The sequence below is a fragment of the Drosophila sechellia genome, chromosome X (assembly GCF_004382195.2).
Source record: "Drosophila sechellia strain sech25 chromosome X, ASM438219v1, whole genome shotgun sequence".
In the NCBI taxonomy this organism is placed as follows: domain Eukaryota; kingdom Metazoa; phylum Arthropoda; class Insecta; order Diptera; family Drosophilidae; genus Drosophila; species Drosophila sechellia.
Genome location: NC_045954.1, coordinates 13,741,987 through 13,756,849, shown reverse-complemented (window position 1 = coordinate 13,756,849; position 14,863 = coordinate 13,741,987). Strand labels below are relative to the sequence as shown.

Below are 14,863 nucleotides of genomic sequence, written 5' to 3'. Positions count from 1 at the left end.
TGCGATTGCGATCGCTCTTTGACCTTAATACGCGCCAGCTGCGCGTCAACACCCCCCGAAAAAAAAAGTATGAAAAATCCCCCAAAGCACCAAACCTGCCCCTGCCACGCCCCCCTCCCGCTCCCAGCTAGCCCAACAGCAAACTACAACGCACACTCACACACCCATCCATTGTCATTTGACACCTAATTTGGTGTGGGTCGATTGCGGGGCGGTGCACGCACGATGGAGTCTCTAATAAGCGCTCAATAAATGTGCAACACCCGCTGGCAACGGCAACATGTTGCTGCTGCTGCTGCTGCGTGCGACAACAACAGCGGGAGCAGCGGCAACAACAACGCTCTTTGCCTTTTTGTAATCAACCGGGCAATCTCATTAATAAATTGCACTGCATGCAACATGTTGCTGTTGTTGCTGCAACGGCAGAAACATTAATTGGCTGCTTAGAGAGCTGACAAGCCAGCGCTGCCCCTTGTACAGTGAAAGCTGCCTAATGACAACATACATGGGGATTTGAGCCGTAATATTTAGGAAAAATACCATTTCGCTAAATGCTTTCCAAAAAAACAAAGTTTTGAACATTTTTTGATTTGATTTTATGCGACTTAAATTGTGATGTTATATTTTATTACCTACTTAACTGCTTAAGAAATACCTACCATATCCAGTGTCTACTGTAACGCTTTGTTAATCTTCCTGTCGCTGGGAAATAAAAAAAAATAAGGTTGCCGATAGGTGGCGCTGCAGCAGCCATCAACGTGCAACATTAATTGTTTATGCACTCAAGGCAACTGTTGTCGATGTTGGTGGTGGCCGAGCTTCTTTGATTTCGGGTCTGCTAATTGATTTTTATGCAGCCAGCATTGCCGCAAAGGCAACAACAAGGCGGCGCATATTTTAAACACAAATTACAAAGCAATAATCATAAATCTTTTTTGCGGCTCAGCAAGCATTTATCAAAAAATAAGTGTGTGTGTGTGAGTGTGTGTATGGCAGATGGCGGATGGCGGACAAATGAGCATTGCGTGTGCCATATCAAAATGTTGCTGCTACTGCTGCTGCTGCTGCTGTTGCAAGCTGCAGTTGGCAAGTTGCAAGTTGCTGTTGTCATCGTGGCTGAAAATGTTGATAAAATGGAGCACGTGGCAACATGGCAGCAATTATGGCCGATGTTGCTGCTGCTGATTGCTCTTGATTAAATGCTAGTCACTCACTCACTCGAGCTAAAAACCCCCCCGGAAATTGTTTATGCCACGAGCTGATGCTGATGCTGAGCTGTTGCTGCAGCATTTTACGCACATTCTGAGCCGCATTTGCCACTTCCTGGCCGAAAGATCTTGGCCAGGTGTTGCTGCCGTCAACTTTTGACTAGAGTTGATTAGTTTTGGATGGAGAAATAGAGAACATTTCCGCCTGGCGCAATGCTGCTTGCATATTGCACATTGCAGGTGACCCAAACGCATCAGCAGTGCGACTGTGACAGGCGCAGTAGCAGCAGCAGCAACATTCCGCAGCTGCAACAGCAACAAATGCAACTCAGAGCCCTAGCTTATTAAACTTTAATGACTATTGGGGTGGTCTTGGCACGGTGTTGTCGTTTGCCGCTGTCGCAATGCCAGGAATAATTGCAATGGCAACGTGCAACGATTTGCGGCAACGAGGTGAAGGCAACGGCAACGGCAACGGCCGCAAAAACGAAAACAAAATGTTTATATGAAAATTGAAAATGATTATTGCGCAATGACGACGGCAACAACGGCAGAAAGAACCCGACAAATAGTCAAATTCGACACGCAAAAAGCAGCAACTGTTTGCAGTTTCATCATGGCCTGCACCGCAGCAACAATTGGCTAATAATATAAATTTTGTGGCCAAAGTAACGACAGCAGCAGCAGCGGCAGCAGCAGCAATCGTCTTGTTTCAAGGCTGTTTGTGCAACAGCAACACTCCACTCAGCTTAGCTCAACTCAACTCTGACTCTGCGGCTGATCTCGTTTTGTCTTGTGTATGGGCATCTAATTTAATTGCCTTTCAATTGCCGCTGACCTGCGCCTGCCAGCAATATGTCATTGCAGTTGCAGCCGCAGCGGCACTTGTTGCTGCTGTTGCTGCGGCTTATCGTCCCACAAATAACTGCAAATTGTGCGGCAGCAACTGTATTGTTTGTCTGCGCTTATCTCTGGCCAAAAACGAAACAACAGCAACGGCAACGGCCAGTAAATCAGTGGAACAACAGCAGCAAGAGCAGCAACAACAACGGCAACAGGCAACAAACTGCCAGGCAACACGCATGCGCCGCCAAAAGTCATGTTCGTGCCACAAAGGCGACACCTAAGCCATACATATTGTAGGTGGCAGAGCAGCAACTGCAACAGAAAGAGCAACTGCAGCAACAACTGCAAATGCAACTGCAACAGCAGCAACACAAAGCAATCTGTGGTCACACTGCACGAAAATTAACGCGAAAATTATGCTAATGCGGTCCAGAGAGCACGCAATATTTGGCCAACTTCAAATGATGCATCTTTCAAATATTCGCTTGCCACACGAGGTCTCCATAATAAGCGACTCGTTTGGCTAACTTCCACATGCAACTTGCAGTTTGAATATAAGGAAAAACTCCACAAAGTCTCTCAAATAAAATAAAAGAATAGGGAAATATATATGAAGAACTGATACTATTTTCTGATACATTTTTTTTTATCAGTGTAGCAAGCCAGCGCTCGGCAACACACTCCTTAAGCCTAATCATTTTTCGGTAATAATTTTGCATATATTTCTTTCATTTTTCGCGGCGCCTTTTTGTTGTTTTTATTATTCTTTACGCAACACGAGGCAGCAATCCCTTTTTATTTTCATGTCCGTTGTGGGTGTGTGTGCGTGTGTGTGAGTTTTTCCCATTTTCATTTTGGGGAGTGGGCGTGGGTCAGCTTTTAAAGTGGGAGCTGCAGAGAGCAGCTGGCCAAAAGCGTTTGCCACTTTGAACCTGCCAAGGCAACAATAGAAAGCTGTTGGCAGGAAACTGAAAAACGAAGGGGCGAGGTGGCGGGAAAAGCGAGAGAGGGAGATAGAGAGAGATCTGCTTTAAACGCTTTGGAAATTTATGAGATAAGGCCCAGAGCGAAATCCTTTCACCAGCGAGCAGACAACGATTAATAAATCAATAAAAAGCATTTATAATCATAGTTGTTGCTCGCGTTATTGCTGCGGCTGCTGCAGTTGCTGCAACTTCCGCACAGTGACAAGCGGCAATTTGAGGCAGGCAACACCTTGGCAACAATGTTGCCGCCGCTCGGGCGGCGGCAGCGGAACAATTAAGATGCCATTGAGGAGAGATGCTCATCTGGAGTTGAAGTGGAAAGGAAAGCAAGGCAGCAAGGCGGTGCAGCAGCAACATGTTGCGCAACTTATCAAAATAATCATCATTCACATCGACAACAGCAACAGCAGCAGCAACAACTGCAACATGAGCTGCGCAGGCAGCATTATGATAATCGCAAACTGTGTCGGCAATGTTCAAACAACGCGAACAACAGCAAAATTGCAACTGTTTTGCAGCTCAAACACCCCTGCACTGAACAAAATTTCGCGCTACTTAGCACCTGTTGCAGCTGTAAACATTTAGATAGTTAATAAAGATATAGAAGCAGTTAGGCATTAGTGATTGGATTTATGATTACACCAAGATGAGAGATACGAAAAAGATATAAATTTCAACACAGCTTAAGAAAATATCTTAAAGTTTGCATCATTTTGAGCAGAGCTATTTCAAAATGAATGGAAATCGAGTTTTTCTCCCTGTGCACAGTGCCTGTCACCCCGCGTTTCCCTCAGCCTCCCTTCCTGATATCGCAATTAATAATCGAGTAGAGAGAAAAAACGAGGCGCGGCATAACTGCAACTCAACTCAACTCAACTCAGCCAAACTGAACTGAACTGAACTGCATCGTGCGCCCTTCTTTTTGATTTAAAATGTGCCGCCATCGCACGTAGGCGTACTCACACGCAGTTCACCTATCCCATTCCCATTCTCAGTCTTCAGACCTCAGACCTCAGTCTTCAGTCTTCAGTCCCATTCCGATTCCCATTCCTAATCCCATTCCGCTGCCGTGAAAACAAGTGGCCAAACCGGGGACTCTACTCTGCCTTCATCAGTCAAGTGTGTTGTCTGTTGGCCTGGACCACAAAAGGTTCGCCCGCTGCCAGTTGCCAGTTTCAGCTGTTTCGGCCGCAAGAATTGGACGCACTGCAAGGATGCAGCAGCTTGCAACCAACGGCCAGCGACTTGCAACATTCAACGGTAACTGCAACATCCAGCATTTGTGGGTTGTTGGCGTGTGCGTGGGCTTCTGAACCTGGACTTCTTCGCCTGGGTGGATCATCGGGTGGATCGAGTGGATGGATGCGGCTCGGTTGGTGCAGGGGGAGATCATCATTGATCATTGTCTGATCTCGTGACCAGTGACCAGACTTTGACTTTGATTGCCATCTGAAACTGGGCTGGTAGTCGCTGCCTAGAAAGAAAGTTAATGGAATGCTTGGATTAAAAAAAAAGAAATAATATTCAAAATCATATTTAGTTCATTGGGAATGTTGCATGGTAATAGTATTTGTTATTTGATACAAATAAAATTGCATTCAGTCATGAATAAAATACAACTTCTAAACAGATTGCTATTATTTATTATATTTTATTAAACTGAAATATTCATTTGTACGAAATGATTTATTGTTTTTTCCCACAAAAGGAGGCTTTAAACTCCACTCAATTCTGATCCTCTTATCTGCTTCAATTTGTTATAAAATTCGACATTAACTAACCGCTCACACTCTGCCGCGTCTGCCAGCCCCGCCCACTTTTAAAAGCAGTCGGCAATTAAGTTTATAAATAAATAAATCAAATGCAAATTTCTTCGCCAGCTGAGAAAAAAAAAACGCATTCATAAAACCAAAAAATGAAAAAAAAAATGGGAAAAGCGGGAAAAACAAAACATGAAAGGCAAAACGGCGGCCTTCTTGTGGGTGTGACATTGAAGGGGCTGGGGGCAGGCGCCTCAGGTGAGCGGCCAAGCATGAGGAGGTACGGGGGAGGGGAGGGAATGATGGGGCAGAGGGGCAAAGGGGCAGAGAGGAGCGGCTGGCCAAGAATCGTTGGCGGCTCGTCAGGGAGCCTTAATTAGAAAATTGCTAATAACTCATGCACACGAACAAATTTCAATATTAATGAGTTTTAGGCCAGCCAGCGGCTGCAACAGTAGCAGCAGCAGCAGCAACTGCAGCAGTAGCAACAGTAGAAGCAGCAGCAGCAGCAGCAACATATGCTTACCGAGTTTAGGAACCTACAGCGACGGGGGTCTTTAATTGAAAAAATTGAAAACTAAGAGCCTGGATGAGTAACCGCAACAGCATCTTGACCAGAACTGTGCACTGTGGGAGATCAGTTGGCCAAAAGGAAGATGGTGAAGGGGGAGGAAGTGTGGGGGTAGGGGGAGGGCACCTTTTTGTTGCCCGTTGCTGCCTGTCTTACGCTGCTCATTAACTTGGCTAAAAACTCTATAGGTAGCCGCCGCCAGTCATCATCATTTGACTGATTTAGTTGTCAGTAATGGTGGTGCACCGTGCCTGTCCTGCCCCCACCACTCCTCCGTCGCCCGCCACGTTCCCTCTCACCCACCCATTTTGGCCGTCTTTTGAGCTGATACCCCCAATCCCCCCTTCCCCTTGACCATAATTAGCATGCAAGCGGCATAAATCGCAGCAGCAGCAGCAACAACAATTAACAGACCCAAATTGCATGCAACACAGCAGATTTTTCTCCATTCTTTTGCTATTTTTTAGCGGCTTTCTCTGGGCTTGGTTTTTTAGTTAGCTTTTTGTCTATATTTCCCCTACTTAGCATGCATTGCAGCCAGTCATTGACGTCTGCAACAGAACACGTAGGCAAAGCAGCGACAACAGCAGCAGCAACAACTGTCAATTATATTAGTTGTTGTTACTACACACAGCGCTAATTCAAAAATCATGCGTGGGCAGCAGCAACACGCCAGCAGCAGCCGCAACTGCAACTGCAACAGCAGCAACATGGCCACTAGCAACTTCTCTTAATTAAGTGTCGACCTGCCGTTGCATGCAAATGGAAATAAAACAGCAAGAAGTTTTCCCTCTGCTGCTGCTGTTGCTGCTGCCAATGTGGCGACCTTTAGCCATTGCGTGTTGCCTGCCACTTGGGCCATAATTTCCAGGCCAACATTTTGGCTTTTCTCTACACTGTGTGTGTGTGTGTGAGTGTGCGATCTTTAGCTCAATGGGAAATACTGCGAAAAGGTTAAGGAAACACAGTCATACGAAAAAGTGCTAAACAATTTTCAAATGTCTTGAGAACCAGTCGCGAAATAGGGAGTGGAAAAGCGTGGAAAACAATTTAGAATCAGCTGGAAATTTGTTGTTAATCTCAGACATTTGTAGACTTATTTGAATTTGAAGAAAAGCGGGAAACGAAAGCTATGAAACTGAGCTTATATATATATACATATGTATGTATTAATATCGCTAAATAAAAGATATAGCCCCGTGCTAACGGTAACTCATCAGCATAAACTCCAATTTTTAATGGCGTTTTTTATATGGCCAGTATATTTCTCTCAGTGCCAAGCTCCTAGTTTGTGTGCCCCACTGAAAGTTCGCACGAATTTTCCAATGGCAGGAAAATCCAAAAGAGAGAGAACGAGAGAGAGAGAGATAGAGAGAGACGTACATACAGGGAAATAACAAAATGCATGCGTAATTTACGCTTTACGATCGCATTGGCCTCAGATACAGATTCTAACTCCTCTATAATATCGTTATCGGGCTGCGAAATCGCTTCGAGGGGCTCCATTTCCAGGGGCTCACGGAGAGGGGCGACGGGGAGTGCTCGTAAGGGGGCGGGAAATGGGGGGTAGCCAGGGGCGCTGGGACCGAGATCCGTTGCATGCTGTGTGCCCGGTGCGTAGTGCAATAAATCAAAGTTTTATTTGTTGAAATAAATTCAGAGTTTATTGCTTCGTTATTATTTCTGTATTTTCTTTTTTTTTTAACTTTTTTTTTGCGACTGAGACTCGCAGCAGCGGGCTGAGGAAAACAACAACAGCAGCGACAGTTAGCCATCAAAACAGCGTTGTTTTGGCCGGAAATGTTTGCTGTTACCATTGGGGATTGGTGTTGGGTGCTCGCTGCTCGCCTGGCAGTTGCCAATTTCTTTGCGAGGTGGGGGCTTGCCTAATTTCAGATCGTTTCGTTGATTGGCCGAATGCTGGTCGTCGGCTGCTCGATTAATTATTTAGCCATCAAACTAATGCAAACTGATGGCGCGATGTGGAAGACTGTTAAGCCGATTGAAATTGACTGCCGATTAAAGTAAAAGGATGAAAGTGCCTGGTTTTTTTAACTTAATGTACGTACAGAATATTTAAATGCAGCATGGCTAATCAAAGATTACCAGTTCTTGAAGAGTAAAGGTTTTAAACGGAAGTGTGCTATAATAAACTATATTCTTAAACTCTGGTTTCTAAAAATTTGTGAATCAAGGGGTTTTATAAACTAAAATATTGATTTTAGCTCCGAAATATTTGTTGGCAGCAAAGTTCTGTGCATGTTATAGCAAAAAAAAAACACTTGGATAAAATTGCAAAGTCAGCATTTTGTTATGGAAATAACGCAGTGACACGCCTAGTCACGCCCTCCATGGCCCCCAATCCCCGCAGATAACCCCTAAATATATATGTATATATTTTTTTTTTTTTGTTTGTTGGGTGGCAGTGACATTTGTGAACTCTGGGCAAGATTTCGCAATTTGTTTGGCATTTGTGCAAGCGCTGTGGCATTAATTGCATCTAAAGATACCGATACAAAGATACACCTATCTGAATGCATGTATCTGCCGCATGTGCGATTGATTACGCAATTTCAATTAGCGGCAATAGCTGCAACCGCAAAACACCAAATTAAGGACTTACTACCACTTTTGATCGCGAGTCGAGTCATTCCCTGCTGCATTCCATACGCTTCTCGCCCAACGCAACCGATCATTTATTAATGTTAATATTATTATTATTATTATTCTTTGCAGCAGCGTAAGCTGTCACCGACATGGGCAGTGAGCACTACTGCTTGAGGTGGAACAATTACCAATCCAACCTGTTAGGGGTGTTTAGTCAATTACTACAAGACGGGAGCCTGGTGGACGTCACACTAGTTTGTTCAGAGGGCACATCCATCAGAGCCCATAAGGTGAGTACTCATATACATCTAAGGTATTATATATATTTTTGAGTAAAAGAATGTATAAAATGCAATGTATGTAGGAGGTAGAAGAAGAAGTGTGTGTTCGAGACTATAGGTACTGATTTTTTGTACATAGAACAGAAAATATAATTAGACAAAAATTCAATATCACCAAAAAGACTTTTTTTTATGAAAACTTGACCAAATTAATTCATAAAACTCCAATAATTGCTGTATTTTACAGCCAATAACTATTTCTAAAGATCTGTATTACTCTCTGGAGGATTTGGGGAAAATAATTTTTTGGCCAATTTTTGCATTTTTTGTAACATCATCAAAATTTGCAAAAAGTGGGGAAAAATTAGTTTTCCTCTTTTTGAACACAGTTCGAATTGGAATTTGATTACAAACTCAACGAGGCAAAACATTCCATATTTGGATCATTATTTCAAAAGTTCTGATTAAAAAACTGATTTTTTTTGCAGAAAATCAGGAGAATGATTTTTTGAAAAATAAAATTTTTACGATTGGTTTTTTCTGCATAATTTGGCTGAAAATGGTCATTCAGTTAAACAAATTATAGTTTTTTACTCCTTATAATTAATACTAACTATAAATATAACTTTTTGACGGACTAGGGTAAAATTAATTTTGGTCCAAATTTTCACATTTTTTGTAAGGGGTAACATCATCAAAATTTGCAAAAAATCGCAAAAAATTAGATTTCCTCTTTTTGAATACAGTTCAAATAGGAATTTAATTACGAGCTCGTCAAGGTATGACATTCTATATTTGGATTATTATTTTTAATGTTATGACCACAAAACGGATTATTTTTGATCAAAACATCAGAAAAACCAAAAACTCGATTTTTACTATTCGCTTTTTTATCATAACTCTGTTAAAAATGGTCACATTGGTAAAGTTATAACTGTTTTGTGCAGCTAATTACCATTTCTAAATAACTGGATTATTTTTTGGTGGATTTTGGGATAATAAATTTTTGGTACATTTTTCGCATTTTCGGTATTACCCCTTACATCATCAAAATTTGCAAAAATTGTCAAAAAATTAAGACCTCGAATTTTGAATGCCATTCGATTAGGAATTTAATTACGAGCTCAACGAGCTATGCCATTGTATATTTGGACGATTATTTCCGATTTTCTGGCCAAGAAACCTATAATTTTGGGCCGAAAAAGCATAACGAACGACTTTGTGCATAAATTGGATATTTACGATGGTCAAAAATGTTGCAAAAAGTTGACTTTCGCTTGGAACCTTTTTCGCCGTTCACTCGAAGAAAATGCCGCAGAGGCCTAGGAAAATCGAGAACGAGAACGCGTCAATTGTAACTGTAAAATGCGGAAGTTGGCGATCAAGGTCGATGCTGCAGTCGTCGCGTTCATTGCGTCTGTGCTTGTGCAGCGCCCCCCGCTGCCCCTGCCCTCTTTTGCCAACTGTGTGTGTTATTGTTGCACCTCCCTACCTCTGTTTTTTTTTTCCTTGAAAATGCCAGGCGCATAAATTAACGCAGCGGCAATGGCAGCAACAACAAGATCAAATGCAATTTACACATTTGTCAGTAAATTGTCAACTTAACGCGAGCCAAAGCAGCGACGCCGGCAGCGAATGTTGCTACTGCAACGGCAGCAACAGCAGCAGCAGCAGCAACAACTATTGCAATTGCTGCCTGCTTGGCTGGCAACATGTTGACAAGGTCAGCGTCTAATGGAAATTGACGGCAGTGCAACCGCAGCCATCTAGCTCTTCCTCTTCCTCCTCTCGCCAAGTGTGAGTGCATATATCATGCGTTGCCCAGACGACAACAACAACAACTGCAGCAACAGCAACAGCAACAGCAGCAGCAGCAGCAGCAGCAACAACAACTTCGTGCTCACGTCTGTCAATTGAAATTCCTGTTAAATTAAGCGGAAAATATTTAACTGCGTTAGCTGTGGCCAATGTGGCCAGTGTTTTCCTACACAAAACTCGACTTGCGGCCAGCTGAAGAAGCAATGATGAAGTGGTGTAGTAAGTAGTGGCCCGGCCTTTTGATAAAGTTATTTCTGAATCTGGCCGAGGAAAACTGGTAAATTGTTCAATTATAAATGTGCATCTCGGACACTTGGAAAACATTTTCATTAGCCGCGAGTAAGGGGCAGCGACGACGATCGGAATGAAAATGAGAATGGGCATGAAAATTATCCGAAGACAGGGCGCTGCAAACTGGAAATGCTAGCGGGGTTGGAAAGTATCTCAACAAATACTAATTGACACTTTAGTTAATAATGGACAGATTAGTCAATCTGGACATTATTGCAAAAATGCCTGCAACTAATAGGATAAGGATAGGCATTTCAAAATAGCTAGCTAAAATAGCTATCAAAGTATATAGTTATTTATATAATTTAACAAATGGAACTCAGCAAAACATATTGTTGTTGTTTATTGGAAATGAGCAGCACTTCAATTTTAATGAGTTTTCCTACTTTTCAAAGCACAAACAATATCTAAATCTTTTCTCTGGTATGAGCATTCAAATGTCCAAACTGCCGAAAAAATGGCAAAAAAAATGTTAAACTGCTAAATTAACTCATTTCCAGTTCAATGCAAAGGACATTCGGGTGGGTCCTGCGACTTTCTGTTTACTGGCAAATCAACTTCATTAGGCATGGATGGCAGAAGAATGAAGAAAAGGCAAACAAACAAACAAACTGATGAGTTCATTTCCTTTTTAGACACATACGAAAAGGGGGCGGAAGGACGAGTGGGGCGAAAAGGCTGGGCGAAACAGAAAGAATTTCAATTCAAGTAGGCGGAGAAAAGGGGACAGTGCGCACACATGACACAGAACACAGGACACAGGACACATGTCCTGATGCCTGGGCAAACTAATTAGCAAATGCACATACAGACCGGAGAAACAACTGTTGACGTTTTAGCAGAGGGCGGCAGTTGGATCGGCCAAGGAGGCCTCCAAGGATCCCAAGGATGCGTCGTGTGAGTGCCAGCACCCAGAGACCTCCACTGCCAATTACTTTTGCATATACATATATGCACATACACACACACACATGTGTATATTGCAATATCGAGCTGCTTTCGAATGCCAAAACGAGTCCGCAGGCGCCTTGGAAATCGGCCCTCGAAACAAGGACACCACCAAAGGATGTTGGGGCCGAACAAAAAATTGTTAAATTGATTAAAAAGCAAAGTGTCGATGAACGAGGCAATGATGACAGCAGGCACTCAGCCACTCAGGCGGCGAGGAGTCGGCACAGGATCAGTGGCCAGGACATTCAGCCGGGCCAAAGTCAATTCAATGAAAAAGAAGCCGGCTGGGGCACAAAAAAACAAAAAACCAAAAACAAAAAACGACGATAGCATCGAGCGGGAGGGAGGGAGGCGGGGGTGAGATGGGCGACAACCAAGTGATGGTCCTGCATCCTGGTCGTGCGTCCTGAAATGGAGCCAAGCCAAATATGCTCTCACGTGCGTGGAGTGCAGCTCTGCGAGGGTGGCTCATAAACTTGTGGCAGCTTAGAAAAAATTAGAATGAAAAATTATTCGTTTTAGGATATAACTCAATTTTAGTAAACAATTTAAATTAATTTTTTTTTTTTTAATTATATTGTAAGATTGGAGTATGTACTTAACTATCAAATTGAACCAATTTGTTTGTAACGAAACGCAAGTACGCAAATGTTTAAAACTTTGCAGCGATTGTTTTCTAGTTTCGGTTGAGAAAGTCCTTGATCCGCTCATTTTCGGTCGATTCCTGGGCATCATCGTGTGGAAGTGATTTTTTTTACCCACCATTTGCAGTTGTAGTTTGCCTTTTTCCTCGGCTTCAGTGTTTTTGCCACAGGCTTTTGTCCTGAGCGAGTGTGTGGAAGCGAGACAGGAAGCGGGCGGAAGAGGGACGGATAGAGACGGGCGTCGGCACTTTAACTCAATTTGAGGCATTTAACGTATGCTCGGTTGGTATTTGATGCGATTTGAGAATCGTTCGCAGCTTCCTCACATTCCCCAGCAACTTTTTGCCCGTTTAGTGCGGCGTTTTTTCCCCGTATTTTCCTTTTTACGAACTAGCCGACAACGAAGCAGCCGAAAGGCAAACAAAGTGTAACAAATGTCGTTGCGGACAGGTCAAAAGGGGGCGTGGCGGGGGCAAGGGGGCGTGTGGGATCTGGTTTGTCAGCGCCTAACGTTGGCAAATGACTTTCAATGACTTTTCCCTAGCTGGCAAATTTCTGTTCAAATATTTGCAGCACCCCAAAAAAAATGTATTATTTTTTTTCTCAGTTTCGTTTCCTATTCTTTTGGGAGAGAAGTGTGCGTGTGTGTGTGTTGTCTTAAGCTGATTTGTTGGTCAGCTAAGAGTCTGATTGAGTTGCCCAGCTCCTCACCCTTTCACTCTCTTTGGCAAATTTGCATGGACATGGCTTCGATTGGGTATAACAGGGTGTTAAACAACATGCCAGACATGCCACAAATATGCTAAGCCAAAACACTTAACAACGGGCACCGACAACAACACATTTTTGACAAGACAACGACAACGGCAACAGCAACAGCAATGCAGCAACGCAGCAACAATTGCCGCAGCAATGCTGCAACTGCAGCAACTGCATTGGCAACAACAGCAACATGACGTGACCGCCTCTATTGACAGCTGCAACAACTTGCAACATATGTTGCAGGCCGGCAAACAATATCTGCCCCGCCAATTTGCTGGCCTGGCCCGTTAACATTAAAATCAAATGTCAATAAATTTGATATTTAGTCATTTTTTTTAAATTTGCGAGTAGCACGAATTTATAGTGGCTTAAGTTCATAAACAATTCAGAGCAAATGCCTTTAAATTTCATTTAAAAATCCATTAAAAGTGCCATAATTGTGCTTAATTTATGTGGGATTCGCAGTGTTTAAATACAATTGAAATTGAATAGTTAAATTTATGCTGGTTTTATTTGAAAGGCCACAAATTATTCTGATTTCTTATTTCTCAATTTAAATTATAATTATGATTATGATTATATAAATATTTAATGCTCGTTTTGTTTTTTTTTTAATATTATTTTGTTCATTTAACTTGACATCAATGGAATTTTGATATAAAACCCCACAAAAACTGATTAAAAAAATGTCCAAAGAATGTAAATGCAAATCTTTTGGCACAGCCACGCCTTCAGCAAAAGCCAACGGAAAGGAAACACAATGGCAAACAGCCCCCCAGAAACAAATTTGTGATAAATTGTTTTGCATAATTTTGTAACAAGAGATTATTAATAAAACAGAACAGCATACACACGTAGTATAGCAGCTGCCGTTGCCCCACACACAAAATGCCAACTAATTGCGATTTTATGTTAACAACGCGAATCGAACAAATCGTGGAAAACCTAAAAACCGAAAGCCGAAAATTCAAAATCCAAAAAGCTGAGCCAACATTTATCTTTCATCGCTCATAATGTGGAGCAGCAAGGCGTGGGCTGATTTCATTTTTTTTTTTTGTGGTTTTATTTTTATTCTTTTGGGGTGGGTGGGGCAAGTGCAATTATCATTTCAATTTTTGAACCACCATCGTGTTGCACATTGCCAACTGAAAATTGTCTTGCGGTTTTCACTTGGCCAACGTGGCGTATGCGTAATGTGTCGAGCACCGCCTGGCCATTGCGCATACGCCGCGTGGTCACGTACGCGGCTCAAATGCGCTAATCCATCGAGACAGGCCAAACTACAATATAATTTGATAATTAACCACATAAAATGTGTAATAACTACGAATGTGAATGCGGACAACGATCAGGTGGTGAATGGTTACAGCAAAACACGAATGCCAAAATGTCAAATATAATGGCAAAAGACTGCAATTGGAGTGCCTGAATTGTAAAAGTGAGAACTTCAATTTCCTTAAAAAAAATGCCTTAATTTAAAACTGTATCTTAAACTTAATCTTATGGCTAGCTCATAGAGATATTGAGTTTCGCCTTAAAACCATAAAATGTAGGATCAGCACCCCCATACCAGCCGATGAAGCAATTGGCTTAGAACACGACTCGCATTACGTATGCCATAGTTATCAATTAGCAATCAATTGATTACATTACAAACACACATAAAAAGTGCTCGGGGGGAGGAAAAGCGCCGATACTAAGACAATGGACAACAGCAACAATAGCAAAAAAAAGAAATAAAAATTGCATGGAAGCAACAGCAGCCGGCCGTAACTCGTATTTTTCGCTGCCGACGGCAATATTTATTATTTCTCCCTCTCTTTTTTTTCGGCCTGGGAAAAATCCAGCAACAGCAGCAGCGGCAACAGCAAAACTGTTAATTTAAATTGGAAAATTATACAAAAATATTCAAAACGCTTGTTGTTGCAGCGAGATTTTACATTCGAATCTGCCTGTTAATCTGAGCCGCTCTCAAACGTCACGTTTTCACGCGGCCAACTATGCAACAACACGGCAGCAGCATCAACAAGTTGCTGCTGTTGTTGCAGCTGCTGCTGCTGCTGCAGTTGCTGTTGCTGCTTCCTTCAGTCGCCGCTGCCTCAGTCAACGCCAGTGCAATCAACAAAAGCAATTCACGC

At 42.6% G+C, this 14,863-nt stretch overlaps 1 protein-coding gene across 4 annotated transcripts in view; it reads left to right on the top strand.

Annotated features, from left to right (window-relative positions):
* LOC6618473 (sal-like protein 1) overlaps positions 1–14,863 on the top strand; it is a 111,118-nt gene that overhangs the window by 53,490 nt on the left and 42,765 nt on the right. For all 4 annotated transcript variants that reach the window (XM_002042707.2, XM_032724391.1, XM_032724393.1 and 1 more), the window contains exon 2: positions 8,108–8,268. In XM_002042707.2, coding sequence (XP_002042743.2) covers positions 8,128–8,268 — 141 coding nt within the window. In that variant the 5' untranslated portion in view covers positions 8,108–8,127. The remainder of the gene's footprint in view (positions 1–8,107; positions 8,269–14,863) is intronic.